Source organism: Hylaeus anthracinus, unplaced genomic scaffold (assembly GCF_026225885.1).
Source record: "Hylaeus anthracinus isolate JK02 unplaced genomic scaffold, UHH_iyHylAnth1.0_haploid 0, whole genome shotgun sequence".
NCBI classification, from domain to species: domain Eukaryota; kingdom Metazoa; phylum Arthropoda; class Insecta; order Hymenoptera; family Colletidae; genus Hylaeus; species Hylaeus anthracinus.
In genome coordinates this window covers 26,590,969-26,614,580 of record NW_026533254.1, presented here as the reverse complement: position 1 = coordinate 26,614,580, position 23,612 = coordinate 26,590,969, and the positions used below count along the sequence as shown (strand labels likewise).

Here is a 23,612-nt window from a genome sequence, read left to right as displayed (position 1 = left end):
CTGGATTCTTTAAATCTGAGGTGATTGGACCTGGACACTTTGAATCTAACGTGATTGGACCTGGATACTTTGAATCACCTCCTCCATGTTCTCCAAAATTTGCTCTCTGACGATGCGAGCCTTTTATCGGTATCGGTTTCAACTTGTGCTCTAATCTAGTCCTCCATTCTTTTCTTTCCTCCCCCTAGGAAGGGGGATGAAGTTTTCCCAGGTGAAAATTCGAAGGCACCGAGGGTTTTCACATCTAACCGGATTCACTTTGCCGGTGACCGAGCATTGCGAGGATTGATTGCCGAGGAACCGGCAACGTAACAGTTTAATCGGGGAATATCGACAGGACAACACGCGGTTGATCCACGATCTCGAATATAAGACGTGAAAATTGGAAGGTGTAGTTGCGTTGTATTGGGATGATGTAGCCAAGCAACCAGTGGTGGAGGTTGATCGTAAACTGTGTGGAACTATGAACACTTTGTGGCGAATGTGACGATGCGAATGGTGCACATCGGGAACGGGCGCACCTGTGGAACCTTGAGGTAAACTGTTCACCTCTGCGAACTTGGAATACCGCTCTAGTCGTATTGAATATTGCATAATCTTGGACGTAGCTGCTTGGATAGATCTGCCAATCATACAATCGCACAGTGGCAAAGTGGGATTTTCAATCTTTGTTGAAATTAACGAAATCAATTATTTTATGTCTTTAACTATACCCTAAAGTTTATGGAAAACAAATAAAATGAGTTAAAAGTTATTAAATATAAATTGATATTTATATTTAAGTACTGTCGTTAACACTCATCCGTTCAATTTCGTAATATTTTTGTGTCTGTTCAAACTCCTCGTGCACAGCTTGAGCTGCATGCAAAATCATCAAAAAATTTCCTTATATAGCTCTGTATACGCTGTAATAATTATTTTCATGTTTACTAATCGACCAGCGTGTTAGCTCAGTTTTTAATGAAAAAAGTAAATTTCCGATGCGCAATTTAATATGTTTGCCCGATTATGTCTGAACGAGACTAGGATACATTTTTTCCTTAAAGTATCTTTGAAATGAAGAAACGAACAAGCAACTCGGTCGGGACCGGCGAGCTGCTTACATCGAGGCAGAAAACAGTTGCTTATTCCTAGACAATACTGTATATATAATAAACAATTGATATCTATCATTTACTTTGAAAAGAATTACTCTAATGAATCCACAGGATACGAACACTTACGGGACTGACTGTACTTCGATTCCCCTTTCGGATGTATCATAGTAACAAAAATACTACATCTATAATTTTTCGAGTGTAATCGGCGTGTCATACACTTTTAATGGAACGATTCCTGTCGTTTGTCTTCATGAAAAAGTTTACGTGTCGGAAACCGTCGGTAACCGAGACGGCGAACCGTAACGATTGGAAGTACGAGGCGCAGGTGTGCGAAGATTCCGAGAAAATAAAGCGAGACGCGGTTCAATTTGATTCGATGTTGACGAGTATCGGAGAAACGGGACACGCACGAGCCGGAGAAATGTGTTTAGCGTCGATATCGTATCTGTGTAGGGTTTCGCGAGGGAAGAAAATGTCTGGCGCGTCGAGTGGAGCTAGTAGTATAATCCGACCATATGTCAGACGCTACGGTGTCTTCGGTAGCAATGGAAACGTTTTTACGGCGCGATAATTCAACGGATGGAAGTACTCCGAAGAAAGTTTCCTTCTGAAATTTCGGGGAAGGAGTCGACCTACCCGCGTTATTAATTTTCACGCGTTAAAAATGTAAAACAATTTAAAGTCGTAAAATTTCAGCGAGACCCTCGTTCCGCTGGGACCGGCAGTTTCCTCCGTTTAATGTAACTCGAAGTTGTACAAGCTGGTAGCCATCCTTCCGCGTGCTCGTAATCCCGCAGCACGAGACAACGAGCATTCCGCTCTAGAAAATCCCGCGGCCCTCGTTGCTACACGATTTTTCCTAATTGCCGCGCGGCAGGTGCAGCGTCCCCGCTCCAATATCTTCGCAAAATATACGCGGCCGCGATCTTAATGAAACTTTACCTCTTGCGTCAACGTTTTTACTTTTAACGACGGTGCGTGCCCGTATTTCAACGCTTTCCACCGGTTTTAATTGCCCGCGTGCCCCGAACTCGGAGAGCGCGTACCGCAGCGAATCGACTATTATCGTTTCCACCCGGAATAACAACGCCCAATTAATTCCAATTGTATTATCAATTTAATTTAAGGATTACAAAAGTTAGTTTTCACCATCGAGTCTTTTTTCTCCGTGCTCGTATTTGTTTTCTATTTTCTGACACCCGATCCGTGATAAATAGCTGGCGATTCGCATTGCGCAATGCGCAATGTCAGAAGCAGGCGTTGAAGATTCGATTACCTATAATATGGTATCTTGCGCGACCCAATCGGACGTTTCTAGCTCGAGATATGGCCTAAAAAAATCGAGAAAAAATTCAAAAATTCATATCTCGAAAACCTATCCATAGAAAATGTTTTCATTGCGATTTTCCAGTTCAGCAGGCCAAGATACATAAGAAAAGAAAATGGTAGCATTGAATATACATTTCGGCTGTAAACTAGTGTTATCGATAGTACTATAAATTGCATCTTATTTGTAACGAAATATCGTTTAGCAACGATATAAATTTCAAATAATGCCAATATCGTCCGCTATTTAACGTGTCAAAGGGGAAAGAATACCGGCCGATAAGACACGTATTGGAAATTTCATTACACACCGATGCTGTATCTTAACCGATCATACATCTTGTAAACATCGCACCATTCTTTTCTCCCTTTTCGATAAAATATTTCGAAAGTTTCAAAGAGATCTACTCCGAGTCTGAAAGTAAGCGATATAAAACTCAATTTATTTAAATAAAAAAAAAAAAATACTTCAATCTTCCGCTTGTTTCGATTACAGGTGGGTCGCGATGTTCAAGCTCCAACCGAAGCTGCGGCTCTCATCGCGGCGACGTACTCCGGATCAAAATCGAGCTGGACACCGCACCATCTGGATCCCGGCCAAAGAAAGCTCTCCGGCAGGATTGCAATTCAGGCCGGCAGTCGTATAGATCACCGTTCACCGTCGCGTTCTAGAATCCTTCAGCGAGTCTCTCCGTGTTGGTCCCCGTAAAAATGTCTGCAGCGTTTCGTCGATCAACAAAACCTCCGTCGAGAGCCAAGTCACGTCTCCGTCAACGTTCTCATAGCCCGGAGAGGCTACAGGTTTAACAGCGGCTAGCCAAGGGTCAAAGTGCACTTCCGTTCATCGATGGCCTGGCAGGACTGTCCGATCATCCGCGTCGTCGACGACGACGAAGAAAGCGACGAAGGGGGCGACGAGGACCGTCGCGGATAAAATCGCCAGGAGAGAGAACTCAGGTCTGGATGGACGCCATTCTCGAGATGCAGTTGAACGAAACAATGGACGAGGACCTGGTAAACGCGACGGGGTTCTCCAACTTGCCCAAGGTCCTCGTAGGCACTGGCCAGAGCAATCACTCGGACGTCTACGGGCACGAGGCCAGTCACGAGCTGGAACACGTCCTTCTGCTGACGGTGAAGGCGACGGTGATGGGGTTCATCATCCTCAGCGCCCTGTTCGGCAACCTCCTGGTGATTGTGTCCGTGATGAGGCATCGCAAGCTGCGCGTCATTACCAACTACTTTGTCGTCTCGTTAGCCCTGGCGGACATGCTGGTAGCCATCTTCGCCATGACTTTCAACGCCTCCGTCGAGCTCTCCGGCAAGTGGCTGTTCGGTTACTTCATGTGCGACGTGTGGAACTCGTTGGACGTCTTCTTCAGCACCGTGTCCATCCTCCATCTCTGTTGCATCAGCGTGGATCGTTACTACGCGATAGTGCAACCCCTGGACTACCCTCTGATAATGACCAACTTTCGGCTGAGCACCATGCTCAGCGTGGTCTGGTGTTCACCGACGGTGATGAGTTTCCTGCCCATCTTCGCCGGATGGTACACTACCGAGAAGCACCTCGAATTCCGACGAAACTACCCGGACGTTTGTGTGTTCCAAGTGAACAAACCGTACGCCGTGGTCAGCTCCAGTGTCAGTTTCTGGGTGCCAGGTATCATCATGATCGCGATGTACTACAAGATCTACCAGGAGGCTGATCGTCAGGAGCGCATGCTTTACCGGTGAGTGAATCGAAAGACTTTGACAAAGACCACCGAGCAAAGTTCCACGAGGTCTGACTTTGTGTATCTTAACTTACTGCACTTTGTGTTAACCCTACCCTCGAGGTTACCGTAAATACGTTTGCATGGGACTCCTAGCTGTTGTAACAACAGTTTGTCCACAAACTATCACATTCAACACGAGTCTACTATCTTCACAGTGGCATATACAGAAGCCAATTTACAGAGAAATACGTAGAGAATCCTCCGGAGAAATCTCTCGGGTTTATCTTTGACCGAAGTCGGATCCCATTCCTAGTTATCGACGATGTAGCAGCACAGGAATACCTAAGTACGTTGTTGTTGTTGTTGTTGTTGATTTTGTTTTAGCGCATGAATTACGATATTCATTTTGCGCTGCGTGTTTCGATACAGTCATTTACAAAAATATCCTGCGTCTAATTTTAAAAATACGCGCGTGTTAAAAATATGTGTTCATTTATATTGAATTATCTATATTAATAAAATTGAAGCGTCTGTCTGTGATTTCGAAATAATGCCTTTTTTAAAATCTTATATGATTTTTCGCACCTTCCTAGAACCCAAACATTTAGTTAGTTTTTGGTGAGAGTGGCAATAATGAATGCTGTTAATGTATACATGTATACTGTCTACGTAGAAATACTGTCTGAGAGGGTTTGTGGCATTTCTTTGCGGAGGCTGAGGGTGGAAATATTGATTGCTGCTAATGTGTATACTCTCTCCATGGAAATACTGTTTGATTAGGTTTGGGATAGTATTTGGTGTGGGCAGCGATATTGAATAATGTTAATGTATACATGTGTACCGTGGAAATACTGTCTGAGAGAGTTTGTGGCATTTCTTTACGTTGTGGCAAAAATTATTTCATAGGAATATATATCAGTCTTTTCATACTTTAGATATTTTCTAAAAATGCGTAACGCTTCCCGATTTTGCGTGTCATCCTTGCACAGGAGACCATGCTAATATTCTCCGTATCGTTCCAATTTTAGTATACGTGTTTCCGAAGCAACTACGGAATACCTAAACATCTCTCTGCGCGTTCACGTAAACCGATACAACCGCGGAATTCACGCTGGAAACATTCAGACTTAAAGCTTGAAAAAAAATCGATAAACAACGCATTCATTCGGTCGGTAATTATTATCGATCCAGCTGGTAAGCGCGGTGAAATTTTACTAAAACAAAGCATTCGATCGTGCCGTGTAATTACCTCCGTTACGATTCACGAATAACCCGCTGGTTACCGTGCACCGGTACGCCATCCCATCAATTATGTAAGCGGCCAATTACGTGGCCAGGCCCGGCGCTGTATCGAGATTTCAGGAGCAATTCGAAACGCTCCCTCGGCGAGTCGTTTCGTGCTTCCCGTCGAACATCGAGCATAATGCCGCGACTTTATAGCTGCTGTCCACGTGATCACTCTCTCTTTCGAGCCTTTCTCGATGGCGGACAGGGAAATAAAACTCCTCCGAGTTTCCCGATTCCGTGCGCGGCGACCGACAGAAGCGTCTCGTTGGGACGATCGTTTCCTGATGCTTTGGGAAGCTTCGACGTCGGAAATATCGGAATGCAGATTCCTTTTTCTGGCCGACTGGAGGGGGAGAAACCCACTGGAAATTGGACGCGTCAACGGTGCACGGAAATTGTCGACGCGGAGACACCTACGCGAATACTCGTTGCTCACCATCGCGGAAGATTAATGCCTTTCCCGGTGCAGCTGAGCGTTTATGCGTCTTCTAAGGGTAGGTTGATTCTGCGGTGACGAGGGGAGCGGAACGGAGAGAGCTTTGGGTATAGACCGGTGGGAATTACAATGTTGCCGCGCCGAGACGGTAAATTATTTGTCCCCGTCTATGCGATTGTTGGTTAACGTTTGTTTATGAAACTTGCACGCTCTGGGGTGGCTGAGGAATTCGGGTCAGGTTACGCAACAGCTGAAAGAGGAAGGATTTCGAGCGAATTCGACACTATTTCGTCGAAACGGGACGTTTTGTTATAAGCGTGAACCTGCTTGGGGAGACCACTTTTTACCACATTATGCATCGTACGTTATGGTTGTTCGCGCCATGATTGCCGTATAATGTCCGCCAGGTGGCGCGAGATTTATACCAAGATGTTTTCGACGATTTATGTCTTGCTCTTCGGCGTAATCGTTACAGGAACGAAAACGCCATCATCATCCTTGGAGAAACCAGATGGCGAAGTTAGGGGTGGTAAATGGAAATGCATCCCCGGCTTCCGCCGAGATGAACCGGTATTATCCTCTGATTACGAATCGATCTTGGGATCCAATGGACCGGAACGCTTTTCTCATATCTTGTAGCCTTATAAAAATATCCCGACAAATGTACCTTTTGTTCCTGTCCTTTTGTACCGTCTGTATCTCGTGATATCGTCTTGGAAAGAATGTTACTCGGGAATATTCGAGGTTTGAACCACGTTATGTAACGTTTGCTCGAGATATATTATTTATTTTCTCCGCGTCTGCATCCGAAGTATCTGAAGTTGACATTCTTGAACATTTTCCGCGTGGTTTCCTTAACGCGTACGCGATTTCCATCCAAGTGAACGTAGAATTCTCGTTTGCGGGAAAGTTTGAGCGTAGATTTTAATGGCAGCCATCTTATGCGTACCTTGTTCCTTGGAACTCGTGTAATTGTTGCTTTTATTCTGCGTTCCCGACAAGATGGCTAGTCAAGGACACGCTTCTCACTCCGAACTACAAGCTCTCTTCCTCTAACCGATTGATAAGCTTCTGCTTTTTCTCTTCGGACCTCTTTCTCTTTCATTCTCTGTCCTTTTCTACGTTCGACGCTCAACTCGCGTCAAATGTAAACACAGAATAGAAACCTCGATAACTGCAACGTTTGGGTCCCAATTTTCTTTCACTTATCCAGTCTTTACTCTAATTGGTGCTCTCCAGGTGAAAAAATGCTTTCGAACATAATTCTTGAGAATTCGTTCCGCCGTATTTAATGCCGCCAACGGGTCGCTATTAGTACGCTAAACGTCGGAATAAATGCGAGTCCCTAGGACGGAAAATCTTTCAATTTCTCATTATTGAAGCTCTCAGAACGCTTCCATAAATCACTGGAAGCAGCTATAAAGTCCAATACCCGCGACGTCGACAAACTGGCAATTAACCGGCAATTTATCGAGCCTGCCTTCCCTCGGCGAGCTTCTTCTCGGTTTTCAGCTGTGCGACTAGACTCCGATGCATCTATTTACTTGGTGGTTCGTTCACGTGGTCTCCAGTCATCTGGAAAGTATATATTTGTTGCTCGAACAGGACGGCTTCCCAACGAGTTCTACGAGAAATAATTTACTCGAGATATTGATACAGCAGGACCTGAATTAACGTTGAGTAACGTTATTACGGGGACGTAAACACTCGGGACGAAAATATAAACGTTGATATCGTTTGTTTCGATTTCTTCTTTAAATATTTGTGTACGTAGGACGAGCGACTTTCGCGCTCGAGCGATACGAAACGGCGTCAGAAAATATTACGTAGAGGAAACGAATGGAGCAGATGATTCGTAAAAATTTATGTAGAAGATACTTCGCTCCCCGTTCTTCGGAACTGGTGCAGAAACTCGATATAATGCCGCGCTCCTGTGCTATCTCCCGTTCTACCAGTCGTCGAGCATTTTGACTCCGCGCGAGACACGTAACACGGGGAACAGCAAATTAGAGCGCCTTAAATTGGTCTAATTTTGAGCGATTAAAGTGTCTGTCGAAGTTATACGTCCAGCGGTAACGGTGGTTGGGACTCGGTGTAATTTTGTTTTGCGTAATTTCGTAGCCAACTTAGCGCCGTTCTCTCAAACCATTGTCACTTGTTTCGCCGCGACGGTACCGCGAAGTTTCCAGCTCGAGAAGAGAATCTTAATTTCAATTCGCAATTGAATTTTTCATCCAAACTTCCAACAGTGTGAATGTCCTGATATTTTCACGCTTCCTCTCCACGTTTCTCTTGCGAAACCATTTAACTTTCGTTTCAAGTATTCGCTGATATTACACCCTCCACCGTGGAGGATCATAGCATCAGGCCTGAAATCTACTGTCTGAGAAGATTTGGTGTAGTTCTTGGAGGACCGGGAATACTGAATACCGTTAATGTACATACTGTTTGAGTAGGTTTTGGTGTAGTTTTTGGTGGGACGACAACATTAAATGCGAATATTCAAGCATTCGCTGGTATCGTCAACGGTCTCGGTGACATTCGAGGAGAACTATTTAAATGGGACAACTTCTACAGTGTCCAGTGGCCAGTGACGAGATTACATAGACACATGATCGCGATTGCTACGAGGACGCCGACAAAATTCGAAGCCAACTCAGATTACGGTATCGACTGTCCAGCCTTTGCGGCCCTGGTGGCTGGTGGGTCAGATTTCTCGATTTTTCTCACACCCGCATAGAAGGGGTGGACATCCACGCACGGAAGCAGATCGTTACCCAAAAAAGGGAAAACAAAAACTCGGAATACAGTGAAGTCTCCTTGAATGCACCAAAAGCCACCACAAAAAAATTTCGTTTACTCCAAAATATAGAGCATATTGTATCCTGCGATTTACATGTAAACAATTTTTTCGTATCATCGATAGTTATTGAAATATGCGTCTGTCACACTTTATCGCGGACACCCTGTATAAGGAGCGCGTGCATTAAAAATGCAATCTATCGTGGAAGCATCTATGTGCTAATTATCTCAACGCTGCTTTAACAATTTACCAAATGTCCTTTCTGGACAAATCGTAAACTATCTAGAAGATTTAAAAAAAAAAAAAAAGATATATTCTAAAACACGTAACACGCTGCATTATATAAATTCCAGAAAGCAGCGGATAGAAAACGTAACGTCACACTGCAGCCATCGAATTCGACTTTGAGATGTCCTTAATACCTCCGCGCAAATAACGATCTCCTCCGGTATTCGTCTCTCATCCCCTATCTCGAAAGCGCGAGGCCGCAAAGTTTCGTCCTTCCCAGGAACTAGGAACACGGGTTCTGCATCGACAATATTGTGTTCTCTGAAAAAGAAAGAGTTCGACGGTCTATTTTTATGGTTTGCGAAAATAAAGTTTGTCCGTCGATTCGAGAGAAAGGTCGTTCCGCGAAAGTCGAAGAAAGAAAACACCCAGACGAGGCGAAGTTCGCGGGGACAGTTTTGAAAATCAGAGATGCCAATTTCATCCAATTTACCCCCGAGCCTCGTTTCAGGGAAGCCACGTGTGCGAATTTAAGGGTGCGAAATCGAGCCCTTCTTTTTCTTTCTAATTTACACTTGTTTTATTCCCGCGCTTCGTCCTTCTCGTTGGGCAATTTTTCTTCGTTTTCCGCGTCCCTAGGCGTAAAACCGAGACAGCTGGAAGGAGTACGTTCGATCCCGAGGGCTCCCGCCCACGGAGGCCGCACATAAGGTTCGAGGTTTACGCTTAATAAGCGTGTCGAGCCATAATTCCGATTCGCCTTGCTTCTACTCTTTTTACTTCGAGTGCTTCCTTTCAAAAGGGAGACGAATCGTATCGTCCTCGCTGCGCCTCGAATAATTATTCGCTAATAATAAACACCGGGTCGCGCTGCTTTTCAAAGGAATCGTTCCGGCGAGCAAATTAAATAGGCCTGAATAATTAAACAGCCACTCGAATTAAGCAACGCTTTCATCTTCGTGACCTTGGACTTGACTTTTAATTCCGGGGAATAGAAATACTTTGGAAGGGATTAGTAGTATGGGAGCAAGTAGTATGGGACGATACATGGTCGGACGGTGTATTGGACAGACCAAAGCAGGACATTCACAGCAGGACATTCCCTGGCCCTGGTACCAGTGGGTTGCTTTCCAATTGCAATGTGTCTAGACACTTTCTACAGTAAATTTGTGTTTTTTAGTGACAGTTAGGTGAAAGTTGCTGACATTATTAAAGAATTATATTCTATGAAGAAACATGTCTGTAAATTCTATAGAAGGTACGAGTACTTATGGAGCTGATTGTACGTACATGATACAAATATTAGGCAGTCAGGAACAACCGTACGTCTGACCAAGTACCGGTCCATACTACTTGTCCCGGGAATCTTTAACCCTTTCAGACTTGAATTATTTTTTTTCTCGTACGAATGCCATTTAATTTTTAAGTTCGACTAAAATTATTAGGTCTTGTTGTACCCGGAACGGACAGAACTTTCCGGTAGACCTAATAATATATGTTAATAGTTATTCATGAGATTTTGTAGCGTAACCTACCTACATTATTCTGTCTAAATTCTACCTACATTATCCCAGCCCTGACATAATAAACATTTCTTTGTCTCAATCGAGTCGTGCACAACGCTGCACTTTGTGCGTTTCTGTGCACAAACGTGTCAAGATGTTTAAAGCAATTAAAAAGCATCCAGTGAAATTCCGACCGGGTTGAAAATCTCTCTCTTTGGAAATCATCGCACGAATGTAATACTACTCCACGATTCTATTCCCCGCGAGCTCGAAGCTTCGCTCGACAAATTTCGGGGCTAAATATCAAGGATTAGAAACTCCAACGTTCCCATGGCCCCCGACGACTCCGACGCGCGGAAACTATAGCCGCGAGCTTGCAAGCTGAAAAGCTCTCTCGTCCGTTGGAATTGCTTGGATTAAGTGCGCCGCTTCAAAAGCGCAGTTGTCGCGGATCAAAAGTGTCGGAGTTAGCCAACTTGGAACTTTCCCGAAGAATCGACGCCGCGATTTAGACGAAAGTTGAGGCGTAAATCGCGCGGCGAATGTTTCACTGTACCTGTTGCGTTCTCGAAACGACGACATAAGCTCGCGTTACGCTTCGATTCTTGGGGTTTGGTATACAGATCGCCGAGTCTTTTGTCATTTCGATTAAACCTCGAGATTTATTCGAACGATTGTATTTATGATAATCATTGGAACAGTCGTGCGTTAACCCTTTCAGACCTGAATCATTATTTTTCTCGTACTAATGTAATTTAATTTGTAGTAGTAAATTTTGTGTTCTGAATTGAGCTCATAATTATGAAAGTGGTCCAAGTTAAAATTTAGAAAAAATGAAGTTGTCAGTTATCTCACACCATATTATTTTAAACTAAATTAATTCAATGTAATTCTTCTCTCAACAAATATGCGATTTAGACCACTTTCCTAATTATGGGCACAATTGTGGACGGCAGGGTTGAAAGGGTTAACATTCGGGAATTGCGGGTGTTGCGCGGAACGGTTAGCTCACAACTGTTGAATTATGAAACGAGGATCCTTTTGGTCGTGGCGAGCGATTTATTCGATCGTGGAATATTAAAATTCCTGCAACGGCAGAACACGGATCGGCTTACGCTTCCGAAGGAGCCGGAAACGACCCCATTTTTCTTCCGCATCGACAACGAGGTCACAGATGAGTCCTCGGATATACGACTGCCCCAACGGGAATAAACGAGGGTCAATCTCAATGACATCGACCAATGAGAAACTGAAATCCTTACCAAGCTATTTCTTGAAATTATCGGAACCTGTTCGAATATTCCTGCAACGTGTGGAATAATTTCGTCGAGGCTGGGATTTTGGTTCGGGTTAAGAAAATGGGGTACCCTTCGATCCGGATGATTTTTTTTATCATAGGTAGCACTTGACCTGGCGATTACAATGGCGGTCATCTTGACCCTTAACTCTCCCTTCCCTCCAAAAACTGAAATGGTTCGAAAAATGTTTTTTTTGCACCCACCTCGGTGAATACATCATGTACAAGTTTTTTTTTCCGTGGAGGAACATCATAGCATCAGGTCCGAAATCTACTGTCTGAGAAGGTTTGGCGTAGTTTTTCGAGGGGAGGCAATATTGAATTTCTTTATGTACATACTGTCTGAGTATGTTTGGTATAGTTTTTGGTGGTACGATAATATTGAATACTGTTAATGTAAAAAGCTGATGTTTCTCTACAGGAAAAAAAATTGGAAGTGACGTATTTACCGAGATCAGTGCAAAAAAAAAAAACACTTCTTGACCTGATTCAGTTTTTGACCCATGGAGGGTGGGGGGTTAAGAGTCAAGCTGACCGCCATTGTAATCGCCATGTCAAGGGCTACCTGTGATAAAAAAATCATCCCGATCTCAGGGTTCCCCATTTTCCTAACTCCAACCGGGATTTTTCGAACGTGGTATATATATACTATATGGTATATATTCGATTAATTTCTACGTATTTCGAGGCTCGTTTCCTCTTCCAAGATACTCTAACACGTGGAACGGTCTCACCGACAGTGGCCAGTCTTAGAAGCACAATAGAACGACACTTGATCGAACAAGTAGGATGGCTGATGGCACTGCTTCGTTTGACAGCTAGGACAAGATAGTGTCTCGTCAGACAAACTGAATGAGGGGAATTGTGCCCCGTTAGCAGAAGCTTGGAGTTTGATTTTTCGTTTGAATATTCCCCGCTACGTGGAATCATTCTATTGGCAGTGCCTAGCCAGACGAGTGAAGTAGAATAGTGCTTTGTCGGCCAAACAGAACCGGAGAGTGCTTGGCTAGACGAGCAGAATAGGATGAAATAAGGTCTTTGTTAGCAGTCGTTCCAAGTACGAGAACCATCGAGTCTAGATCGATCCAATTACGATATTACGTGTTGACCGATACCATTCGAACGATTCGACGCACGCGAGAGTCACCGTGCTATAGTTTTTCAACTTTCCGTTTTTTCTTTTCTTTTTGTATGCCATGCGATGAACAACACGATAAAATAATCGCGTATATGAAAACGTTCGAAATGGACTCTATAGGAAGCCACACGTAACCTCGCGTAACGGACGACGTAAACTTCCTTTGTCGACCATCGTACAGTTACAATATGAAGTTATACAGTTTTATCGTTGCACAGTCAGCTTGTCCGTGTCTATGGGTCGTGATCAAAAGCTCCATTAGCTTCCGCTGGTCGGTTTGATTACCCAGTTTGATGCTTCGCTCCCTCGTTGTGAAGCGTGAATCACCCTTTGACATCGCGAACCAACGTTTCGCTGCAATTGCTGCTCGCGTCGTTTCTAACCTGGCTGCGGAGTTGGCCATATCATGTTCGTTCGAATAATTATTTGGATAAATAATCGCGACCATGGGTGAACCGAGTTGAGACTCGGTAAGCACCCGACGGCTCCGCGATTGGAAACACTCCTTCCCTCCGAGGGGCGAGTCCCACGCTACCCCCTCCTTTCAAGGGGTCTGCGATGGAGGGTGGAGTAAATGCATTTTTCCGGTACGAGTCTCGTATCAACCAAGACTCGAAACTGCTCTCGTTTCGCCTACGTTCTATTTAGCGGTGTGTCCCGAAATTCAATTTCCAAGGAAAGTTAGAAACTCGTGCTGGCCGCGGGAGAGCATGCATTAACATTCATAAAAAAGTTCGAACCGCTCCAGTCGAGCGGAAAGGTTCGATGGTGCTCCACGTGTCCTCGTTGCAAAATATTGTTGTTCCGCTGACTGTTGCCCTTTAGCCAGCGAAAAGTAATTAAAAGTGGCTGCGAGCTAACAATCGACACTAATTCCCGTACGTTCTCGTTAGAAAGGGTAATTCGTTTTCACGGGCCGGCATTTTCTATTCAACTGCGTAACGCGTAACATCCTGAGCCAATTATAAAATTGTATGTCAGCGCGTCCATGAAAGAAACGGACGAATAAAACAGATTTCTAGGAGGTTGATAATGTCAGAGGTCTGAGAGGAAAGTTCAACTCTTGAAATGGCCGTTTACGCCAGCTAGGCGACGTCGCAGGCGTCTCGTTACGTGTTTTAAACATTTCGAGAGACAAGAAGACTGGAAACTGAAGCTATTCCAATATATTACTTCGACTTTCGACCGTATATACAGTATTGTCTCGAAATAAGCAACTCGATTGGGACCGGCGAGATGCTTCTTTCGAGAAGGATCCCACCTTTTGCTTAACTTTACTATTTTATTTAGTTTTTCATTCGTGTAGCAATAACTAACCGTAAAGTTACAATAAGTGGAATCAGAAACGTACACAGTATTGTCTCGAAATAAGCAACTCTATTGGGACCGGCGAGTTGCTTATTTCGAGACAGAAAGCAGTTGCTTATTTCGAGCCAGAAAGGAGTTGCTTATTTCGAGACAATACCGTACCTAGAAGCGCGACTCGAAGAACGTACTTCAGCTCCTGGATTATCCTTTCGACTTCTCGCGAAACCTCAACGAGAAGATCCTCGCGTCGCCGACCTAGAATACGTGCCTGCCGCGCTTCTAAATCCTGGCAAATCCCCGCGGAAGCGTTGCAACGAGTTAGCTGGTAACTCGCGGTAGCCAGCTCGCATAGTCGAATAGGCGAGGCGCCGTTATATTTACAGGTGCTCCATGGCGGAGTCTAGCGTGGGACGACAAAGAAATCCTTCCACGATCCTGCCGCTTCGTCTCGCGGAATAAAACATCGACCCTGTCGGTTTCATATGGATGAGCGTCTCGATTTTCGCGGCTTTCGCGAAAAATGTTAGAATGCTTAGACGAAATATCCGGGTCTCGTTTCTGGTCGAGGTGAACTATAGACGTCCAGCCTATTTTAAAGGGGTCAGTGGGAAGATGAAAAACGACACTTTTCTTGTGTATTCTTTTTAGGTATTAAATAATAATTTTTAGTAATGAAATTTAAATATATTATGAAGCGTGTCTTAAAGAACTACATAACAATATTTTTGTTTTAAAGAAAGGTTAATTGATTTCAGTGAGCAAGATTTCTTGAAAATGGTATAACTCTATACAAAAATAAAGGTAGATTTAGAAAATGCACGACGTGATGGAAAGGAAGCACCGTCGGATTGTGTTTTTACATCTCCGACTCGATTTTTAACCGCAACAAATGTTTCCGTTCCGCGTTACGCCGAATGTTTTCCAGCCACGATGGAACGCGAGCTTTCTCTCGTTCGCCGCACTGACGGTTGGAAAATTGTTGGAGAAACAATGGCACCGTGTGACGGCGTTAACACGGATTCTCGAGGCGCGTTCCCGCCCTACGACGAAAGAGCAATTTTCCGTGCCCGTTCCCATAGCTGGCGCTCGTTCGAATTTCCCTTTGAAGTCGAAAAAGTTAGCTGAGTTTGCCTCGCGCGCGATAATCAGCGGATTCCTGCAGATTTTCGGGGAATTTCGTCGAAATTATGTCTCTCGTACGAAATAAACAGCTCCTCGTATTTATCAAGCGTTTCCACTCGAACCGCTCTATATTCGCTCTATAATTCCCTCCAGTCCTTCCATATATTTTCTCACCGTTTCTAAACAATAATTTCTAATTTATTTCCAACCGAATCGAATGCGCCTGAAATAGGCCAGAGGAGTACAGCGGAATTCGATTTCTCTCGAGCGATCTTCAACCGCTCCGCGTTTTAATAGATTCCGAGAACTTCCCTCGCGAAATGATTACTCACTTTCCCTCCCCCTTTTTTTCCCCTCTGAAAGCCATGGTGAATTTCTGCGACCACCTTGTCCCCGCTTACGTAATGTATGCAATTTCTCGGTCCCTCCTGCCGCTGTCGATTCGCGGCTGAATACCAAACGGAGAAGCATCGTCGGCATTATTTGCAGTATTACAGAAGAAATAATATTGCTCGTCGAGGAAATTGAATTTTCCTTCGGTTGCGGGATTAAGAATTCATTCGTCGATTATGAATGCACGAACCGTGGAAAAACGAACGTCACGACTGACAACCTGTCGGAATATCTAGTCGAGAATCAGAAACGTTGGTGTACCGTAGAAATTATTCTCGATTAACCGAGAGAAGAAAATTGGGATAAAGTCTCCATAAATGCACATATACCTCTACCATAAATGCACTAGTTCAGTCCCGAATTTGTGCATTCATGGAGATTTTATTGTATGTCGGTGAGACAATGTAATGCAACGGTGAAACTTTTTTATTATTAACTTTTTTGTTGTAAAACTTTTACAGTGGGATGATTTGAAACAATTTTTTCCTTAGCGAAAATGTAGGAAGGCAAGTTTTGCGAAAATAAGATCCCATACCTAAAGAAGAGAGACTTATAAGTAAACCACGTGATGACACTTTTTTTTATCGAGAAACCGACTTCAGAATCGTGTTTCTCGACCCCCAAAACCTTGAAAAGCATATTTTAAGCGATATCTAAAAATAAAAATTTTTGATCGAAAAATTGGCAATGACACCTTGGAATTTTCAGCTTTCGCAACTATTTATTTTTTTACTTCAGAATCTCAAATGGGAATTCGATGGAATTTTTACCGAATGTTCACCTTCGTAATAGGTACTCATAAAAAAATCGGTGACCCGCTAGAAAAATTATAAGGGTTTCAAAAAAATTCGTGAGTGTTTTCGAGGTGTGTGACCTTTGACACGACTTTTGAGGGTGATAAAGCCATCCGAGTGTTTTGTAGCATCAAACAATATTTGTTGGGCTTTAAAAAAGCTTTCCAACGCCGTGTGTGTGAAGTAAATCGGTTAAGAATTGAGGAAGTTATGGACGTTTAAAGTTGACAAGCCAATCTTGAGTCACGATTTTGGTCAATTTCCCCAGGCTAAATCATAGGGAATAAAAAAATGTTATCCAATCATTACGAAACTCGGTATCTATAGGTTTCTTTGGGTGCTGAATCCGAATATGATGTTATTTTTCCTATAAAAAATTTTCCTGTGGTAATTTGCTTAAAATTTTGCACAGATTTCAGTGCGAATCCAATATTACATTATTCGAATATCGAAATATTCGATTTTTGGCTTTTTAAATTTTGTTTCGGCACCCTGGGGCCTATTCACAAAAACCTTCGGAATACTAAGCGATACCCTATTTCCTCTCTCCGATATCGAGGTATCGAGGTACCGACATCGAGATAAAAGTTTTACAACAAAAAAGTTAACAATAAGAAACTTTAAAGACATCAGTAAATACAAGTTTCAAACATCGGGAAATATACGAAGTCCACGTCATCCGCACAAGGTCAGTTCCGAGCTGGTGCGCTTAACGAGACAATACTGTAATTTGTTTCGTTCTCATTGAAAGGCCTGAATTGAACGCTTTCCGCGTATTGGATTCGTTCGAATTCGATGGAAACGACTTTCTTGGTCACCGAAGCACGGGGGAGGAAGAGAGTCGTACTCTCGTCCCGATTGAACGTTGTTCAGGATATCTGTGGAATATCCGTGGTACGAAGCAACAGTTTGCCATCGATTTGCATAATAGGGGGACAGGATACGTACTGGGCCGTTGCCAAAAATTCAGACGACCTTCGTGGGCGAGCAAACTGCTCTCCAATCGAAGGGGAAGATTGCGAGGGTGGTATCGGGGTGAGGTCACAGTTTACACAGCGAAATCTGGCCGCCATCGACGGCCAACGATTTCCTCGTTGCTGGGTACACGTCGAATCGCCACGGGACTATTTACTGGACATTTGTTTCGTGGCACGAAGGTCTGGCGAGCATTCGCGTTGACCGCTGAGCGTGTATTAAATTGGATTATTAGACGGTAAATGCGAGGTATTTCGCTAAACTCGTTAGAACCCAGCTTCGCGTGAATATTCTCGCCGGTACCAGGGACTGATTTACGCTAAATTACAATGACCGATATAGTCCGACGATAGGAGTATGACAACAGTCGACGCGTATGCTAATCGGGGAAATAAAGAAAATGATAACAATGAGAAATTGCACGAAAACGTAATTTTTTAAGTTGGAAATAAAATTTCCTTCGAGTTTCATCGTTTAAGGAACGATTAGTCGCAACTTGATAAAATTAAACTCATTATTTTTGTTATACTTTAAGCTATAATTTAGGCGTAGTTGCACCAAAAAATGTTAACTTTTACGCCCTTGGTGGTTTTGGAAAAAAGGGTAGAAAAATCACTGTTTTCTTTTTTTTGCACAAAATGTATCTTTTCTGAAAAACCACTTGCCCGATCGTCATTTTTCTGATTTCAACTTGTTTATCGATGTTTAAAATACAACTTAGTGAAGTTTGAAGTTAAAAATTCGATTAGTTTAATTACAGTTGTAAAAGAACGAAAGTAATACAAAATAGCCTTGTTTTTCGTGAAAGTATGATTTTTCATATTTTTGTTCCAACTTTAGGTAAAACAATAAAACGACTAAAATGTGCTCAGATATTGTATTAACCTATATAACAAATTTGAAAAGTCTATCTTTAATGGTTTTTCAGAAAAGGTACATTCTGTGCAAAAAAAACTTTTTTTCCAAAGCCACCACGGGCGTAAATGTTAACACTTTTTGGCGCAACTACGCTTAAATTAAAGCTTAAAGTATAACAAAAATAATGAGCTTAATTTGATGAAGCTGCGATTAATAAAGTCGGAGAAACCACGGTGAGAAGTAACACGAGCGCTAGTCCAAACGTTCAGGCCTCTGATGTATTAAAAACAAATACGAAACGCTTGCCTACGTCAATTGTGAATTTTCACTTCGAACACAATCTATCGGAGAGGAAAATCAAATTTCACCCCTCGCAGTTCATTCAAAGTTGAGCGAGAAATATTTTCACTGGCCACGAGGGTAAATATCGAAAATAAAATTACGCGTCGCGAAATTCTCGTTAATTAATCTCCAAAAATCATTGCCGTGAAATTCGAATCGCGAGTGTGTGACGTGCGGTCGTTATACGAACGAAATTTTGTCATGCCGTTAAAAGCTTCCCTTTGAAATCGACCCTATTAACGAAATTAATTACGCGGACGACCCCGACGTCTCGCAAATGTCCCGCAAGAATCTACGCGTCGCCGAATTCCAACGCTGTTTGTCGTCAAATTCGTTTTCGATACTATCTCGGTCCGGGTTGCTTTTTCCTCTTGCCACCTGTTCTCTCGCGGTCTTCAAGAACAAGTCTCGCGAAATTCGCATCACGAGTTTACGACGTTACGCAAATGAAAGTTTATGGTAGGGTTAAAAGCTCCACGGGGGCGTACCGTTCGAAATTGTCCCTATTAATAAAGCTAATAACGTCGACGTTCTCGATGCCCCGCAAATTTTCCGCAAGAATTCACGACCCCCGGGTCGGATCCCCAACGATTAATCTATCTCATACGTTGTCATGCGAAAGGTAATTGGTTATCTAGTTTACCTGGCTTCTACGAGCTCCCACCTCTATTTGTTTATTGATTAAAGCTTAACGCAACGTTACACCACACTCTCCATTAGCTCTACTTTCCTGTCATGTGATTGCACATAATGGCGTATTTACGTAGCACGGGTACACGGTTATCTTCCAACCGGGATCACCGCGACCCACCAAGTCCCGCTCTTAATTCTACAAATTAAGCGAAAATTTACGTTTCGCGAAAAGTTGAACCCATTAAACGGGTAACATTGAAAAATGACCAGAGACGGCGAATATTTTTTACGTGGAAAAGTTCGCGACACGTTATTCTTAATTTAGCGTCGTTTGGTTCTGCGTGTATTACGAAATATAGTACTGTCTCGAAATAAGCAACTCGGTCGGGACCGGCGAGGTATGTTATTCGATGTAGAGGCAAACTATAAAATGATCGCTCGAACATGGGTGTTATTCTTTGGAGAAGGATAGAAAATAATATGCTTTCTCATTTTAGCATTAATAAAATTGAATTCTTTACGGATTTCTTTCTCGGCGGGCGACTTCAAACAAAAATGTGGGGACAGCGAGTTGCTTATTTCGAGACAATACTGTAATATGTTCTGGAAACTTGAGAATTCATGGCTGACCCATTCCCGATGATCGTTCCTTGGAACTCGTGTAATTATTGCTCTATTCTCTATTCCATTCCCGACAAGTTGGCTAGTCGAGGACACGGTTCTCACTTTATTCCACCTCTTTAACCGATTCATACGCTTCTGCTTTTTCTCTTCGGACCTCTTTCTCTTTCACTCTCTGTCTTTATGTACGTTCGACGCTCAACTTGAGTCAAATTTAAACAAACACAGAATAGAAATCTTGACTGGATAACTGCAATGTTTGGATCCCGATTTTCTTGCACTTATCCAGTTTTTACCGTACTTCTACTTATTTTGTTATCGCTCTTTAGACCAACGAGTAAGAAAAACAAATATAACGCCCATTCCCCAGCCGAGACCGTTCGTTCTATGAAACATTCATTCTCGACTCGATTAAACCGATCGTTTACATTCACGGGACATTTATATTTAGTTTTCCTTAAACCACTGACCGTTTGTTCCTAGCCCGTTTTCCTCATGTCTGTGAACGTTCGCGACGTCGTCGGACGTGTCAACGCTCCGCACGACTGGCTTGAATGTCTCTGACCTTTGTAGAACGCTCGCTCGCCGCAAACAATGACCTCCAGGGATCATGGCAATGTTGATCGAGTACTCGTTACGCGCAACACGGCTGCCCGTGCACAAAGGATGGCCGCATTGCGAACAGGCTGTCGCGCACCATTGCGCGAACGTGGACACGCTGTCCTACAACCGAACGACACGCGTGTTCCGATAAATAAACACTTCGGAGTGTCCGCTTTCCTTGTGCAGTCCCTTACGATATCGCCCGTTGGCTTGAAAATGAATTCGAGCCGCCAGATTTGACCGAAGGGCGCGCGAGAGAGAATTCAGTAATTTTCAATTATTGTCGATATAAATTAACGAGTACAGTAAAGACTGGATAAGTGCGAGGCAGGATTGACTGGATAAATGCAAGATGACTCTCGTCGAGCGAGCAGTGTAACATGATCCTAACCGAGATACCGGTGAGACTGTATTCTATTGTCTCATCGTTACGCTTCTGCCGACTGCTTTTTTTCTTCGGACCTCTTTCTCTTTCACTCTCTGTCCACTCTGCCCTAAACACAGAATAGAAACCTCGATAACTGCAATGTTTGGGTTCTAATTTTCTTGCACTTATCCAGACTTTACTGTAATCGGTAAATGAACCGTTTTATTTATACAGTAAAGTCTCGTTAAGGGGAGGTTTCGTCTTCTTTTTTTCTTTACTTCTATCCTCCTTCTATCCTTTGAATTCAGTAGATTTAACACAGTCCGTCAATCGGTCAAGCAAGGATAGAAGAAGGAGAGAAGGAAAAAAAGAAAAAAAGGTGCTCTAATCGACAAAAGCATCGAGAAGTTAGCGCAAACACACAGTCAACATTGTGACCTACGACAGTCACTCCATTTTTAAGTTTCATCGAAGCAAGTACTTGGCGTCCCCGTAAAATTCCAAGGAAGGTTGCTCTTCGATTCTACGTACATTATTAAATGCGTCGAGTAAAATGGTGAATTTGTAAGCTTGCCAAATGAACTGCCACGGTTTTCCCAGGTGCCTTCGCAGCTGCGCCCGGTAAAGTTTCTCCGGTGAACCCCGTAACCTTAGCGCGCGCTATCGATCGCTATCGATGGAGAAGTTGGACAACAACCTTGCGAGTAACGAGATCGCGGTGACTCTCGCGGCCACGCTTTAAATTCCATCCGGGCGCGTTGTTCGCCCGCCATTTTCGGGTCAACGCGAAATTTATCGAGCGACCCTGGCGTTGAATAATAAATGCAGACCGAACGCCTCGCCGTGAATCCATTATTCGACGTCGCCTCGTTAGAACTGCAGTATCACAGTAAGCCCGACACGACCGACACCGACGTTACGGCTGATTCGATTACACGCCGTCTTTGTCGCGTGCTGGAACGTGTCACGTTCGATGGTAACGCGCGATACTATTCGTGGAGCGCTTGAAAGTATCGTCCGCTGTCGCGTTAAAGTTACGACGCGTCCACCTGCCACGAGGAAAACTTAACAAGGGCGCGTTTTTCGTTGAAATTTCAGTGCCGTCGCCGAACCCTTCGTTAATAACATTTTCACGCTCGAAGGGACCTCTCGCGCGCCACTTTGCTCGCTCGCAAACTCCTTTCCGGCCACGTTTCAGCCACTGCAAACACGTAACGCTTGATTCGATTTGATTAACGATCTTGGACATTTCAAGACTTCGCTCGGAGACCGGCTGTACAATCGAACCCAAAATAGATTATTGTTCAATTAAAGATAGTTCAACGTAATATTCATATTTCTTCTTGAAAAAATTCTTATGTAATTATAAAAGTATAATAAATATACGCATAAAGTTTGAGATAAATCGTTTTGTCAGATAATTTCGAGAAAAATTAGAGATGAAGCATTGTTATTCTTGGCCAATAAAGTAGAATGACCCCTTAAATATTGACACGGGTCTGCAGCACGAACTTACGGGATGACCTAATAGAAGAGATACAACGCGCAATTGAAAAACGCGAGAATATCGCGAGCGGATAACGAAGAGGTCCGACGGACGGGCCGCGAAAACAGAAACGAGATATATGCGCACCTGGACAGGAAATCGATGGAACACAATGGGAAAGCACTTATCCTGAGTGAAACCAAGGACCGATACCAGGGAGTTTCTTTTATTCCCCAAACTGGCTCCGCGATTCGATCCATATTTAAGGACACGGTTCCCCGGTATTTCGTATTTCGGAATGCTTTCGGCTGTCGTGACGCATCCACGCGATAGATTTATATCCCTCGCCCAGGCATCCCGTGTCCGCGTTTCCCTTCCGTCGGATCTATTTCCGGAGCTTTTAGGCGCCCAATCGTAGATCGCGTCCTGTGTCACCAATAATGTCACCGAGACGCCAATCGACATCGGCGACGGACAAATGCAGCGGCGATAAATTATTTTCCTAGGAAACGATGTCGTTCCGGAGGTTTCTCAATCTCTCTTGCTACAGTAAAGTCTCCATAAATGCACAGAAATTGTTCCCACCATTGGAGTGTATATCCCTCGGGAAGTGTACTATAAATGCACTAGTTCAGTCCCGAGTTTGTGCATTTATGGAGACTTTATTGTATGTCGGTGAGACAATGTACCCAAGAAAGAAGAGAGATTGATAAGTAAACCACGTGATGACACTTTATTTATCGAGAAACCGACTTCAGAATCGTGTTTCTCGACCCTCAAAACCTTGAAAAGTATATTTTGGGCGATATCTAAAAATAAAAATTTTTGATCGAAAAATTGGCGGACCCCTTGGAATTTTCAGCTTTCGCAACTATTTATTTTTTTACTTCAGAACCTCAAATGGGAATTCGATGGAATTTTTACCGAATGTTCACCTTCGTAATAGGTACTCATAAAAAAATCGGTGACCCGCTAGAAAAATTATAAGGGCTTCAAAAAAATTTGTGAGTGTTTTCGAGGTGTGTGATCTTTGACACGACTTTTGAGGGTGATAAAGCCATCCGAGTGTTTTGTAGCATCAAACAATATTTGTTGGGCTTTAAAAGAGCTTTCCAACGCCGTGTGTGTGAAGTAAATCGGTTAAGAATCGAGGAAGTTATGGACGTTTAAAGTTGACAAGCCAATCTTGAGTCACGATTTTGCCCCAGGGTTATCATAGGGAATAAAAAAAATGTTATCCAATCATTACGAAACTCGGTATCTATAGGTTTC

At 43.4% G+C, this 23,612-nt stretch overlaps 1 protein-coding gene and 1 non-coding gene across 3 annotated transcripts in view; one reads left to right on the top strand and one right to left on the bottom strand.

Moving 5' to 3' along the window:
• The window catches only part of LOC128892795 (octopamine receptor beta-1R-like), a 53,946-nt gene that overhangs the window by 15 nt on the left and 30,319 nt on the right, over positions 1-23,612 (top strand). The window contains exons 1-2 of one of the 2 annotated variants that reach the window (XM_054153354.1): positions 1-536; positions 2,923-4,159. The exon at positions 1-536 is cut by the window's left edge and continues 15 nt beyond it. In XM_054153354.1, coding sequence (XP_054009329.1) covers positions 3,390-4,159 — 770 coding nt within the window. In that variant the 5' untranslated portion in view covers positions 1-536; positions 2,923-3,389. Of the gene's footprint in view, positions 537-1,730; positions 4,160-23,612 lie in introns of those variants that run through there. The other variant, XM_054153346.1, reaches the window with a different exon arrangement.
• LOC128896427 (U6 spliceosomal RNA) lies at positions 5,089-5,196 on the bottom strand. The gene has a single exon (XR_008461988.1). It is a non-coding gene; the product is annotated as a U6 spliceosomal RNA (small nuclear RNA).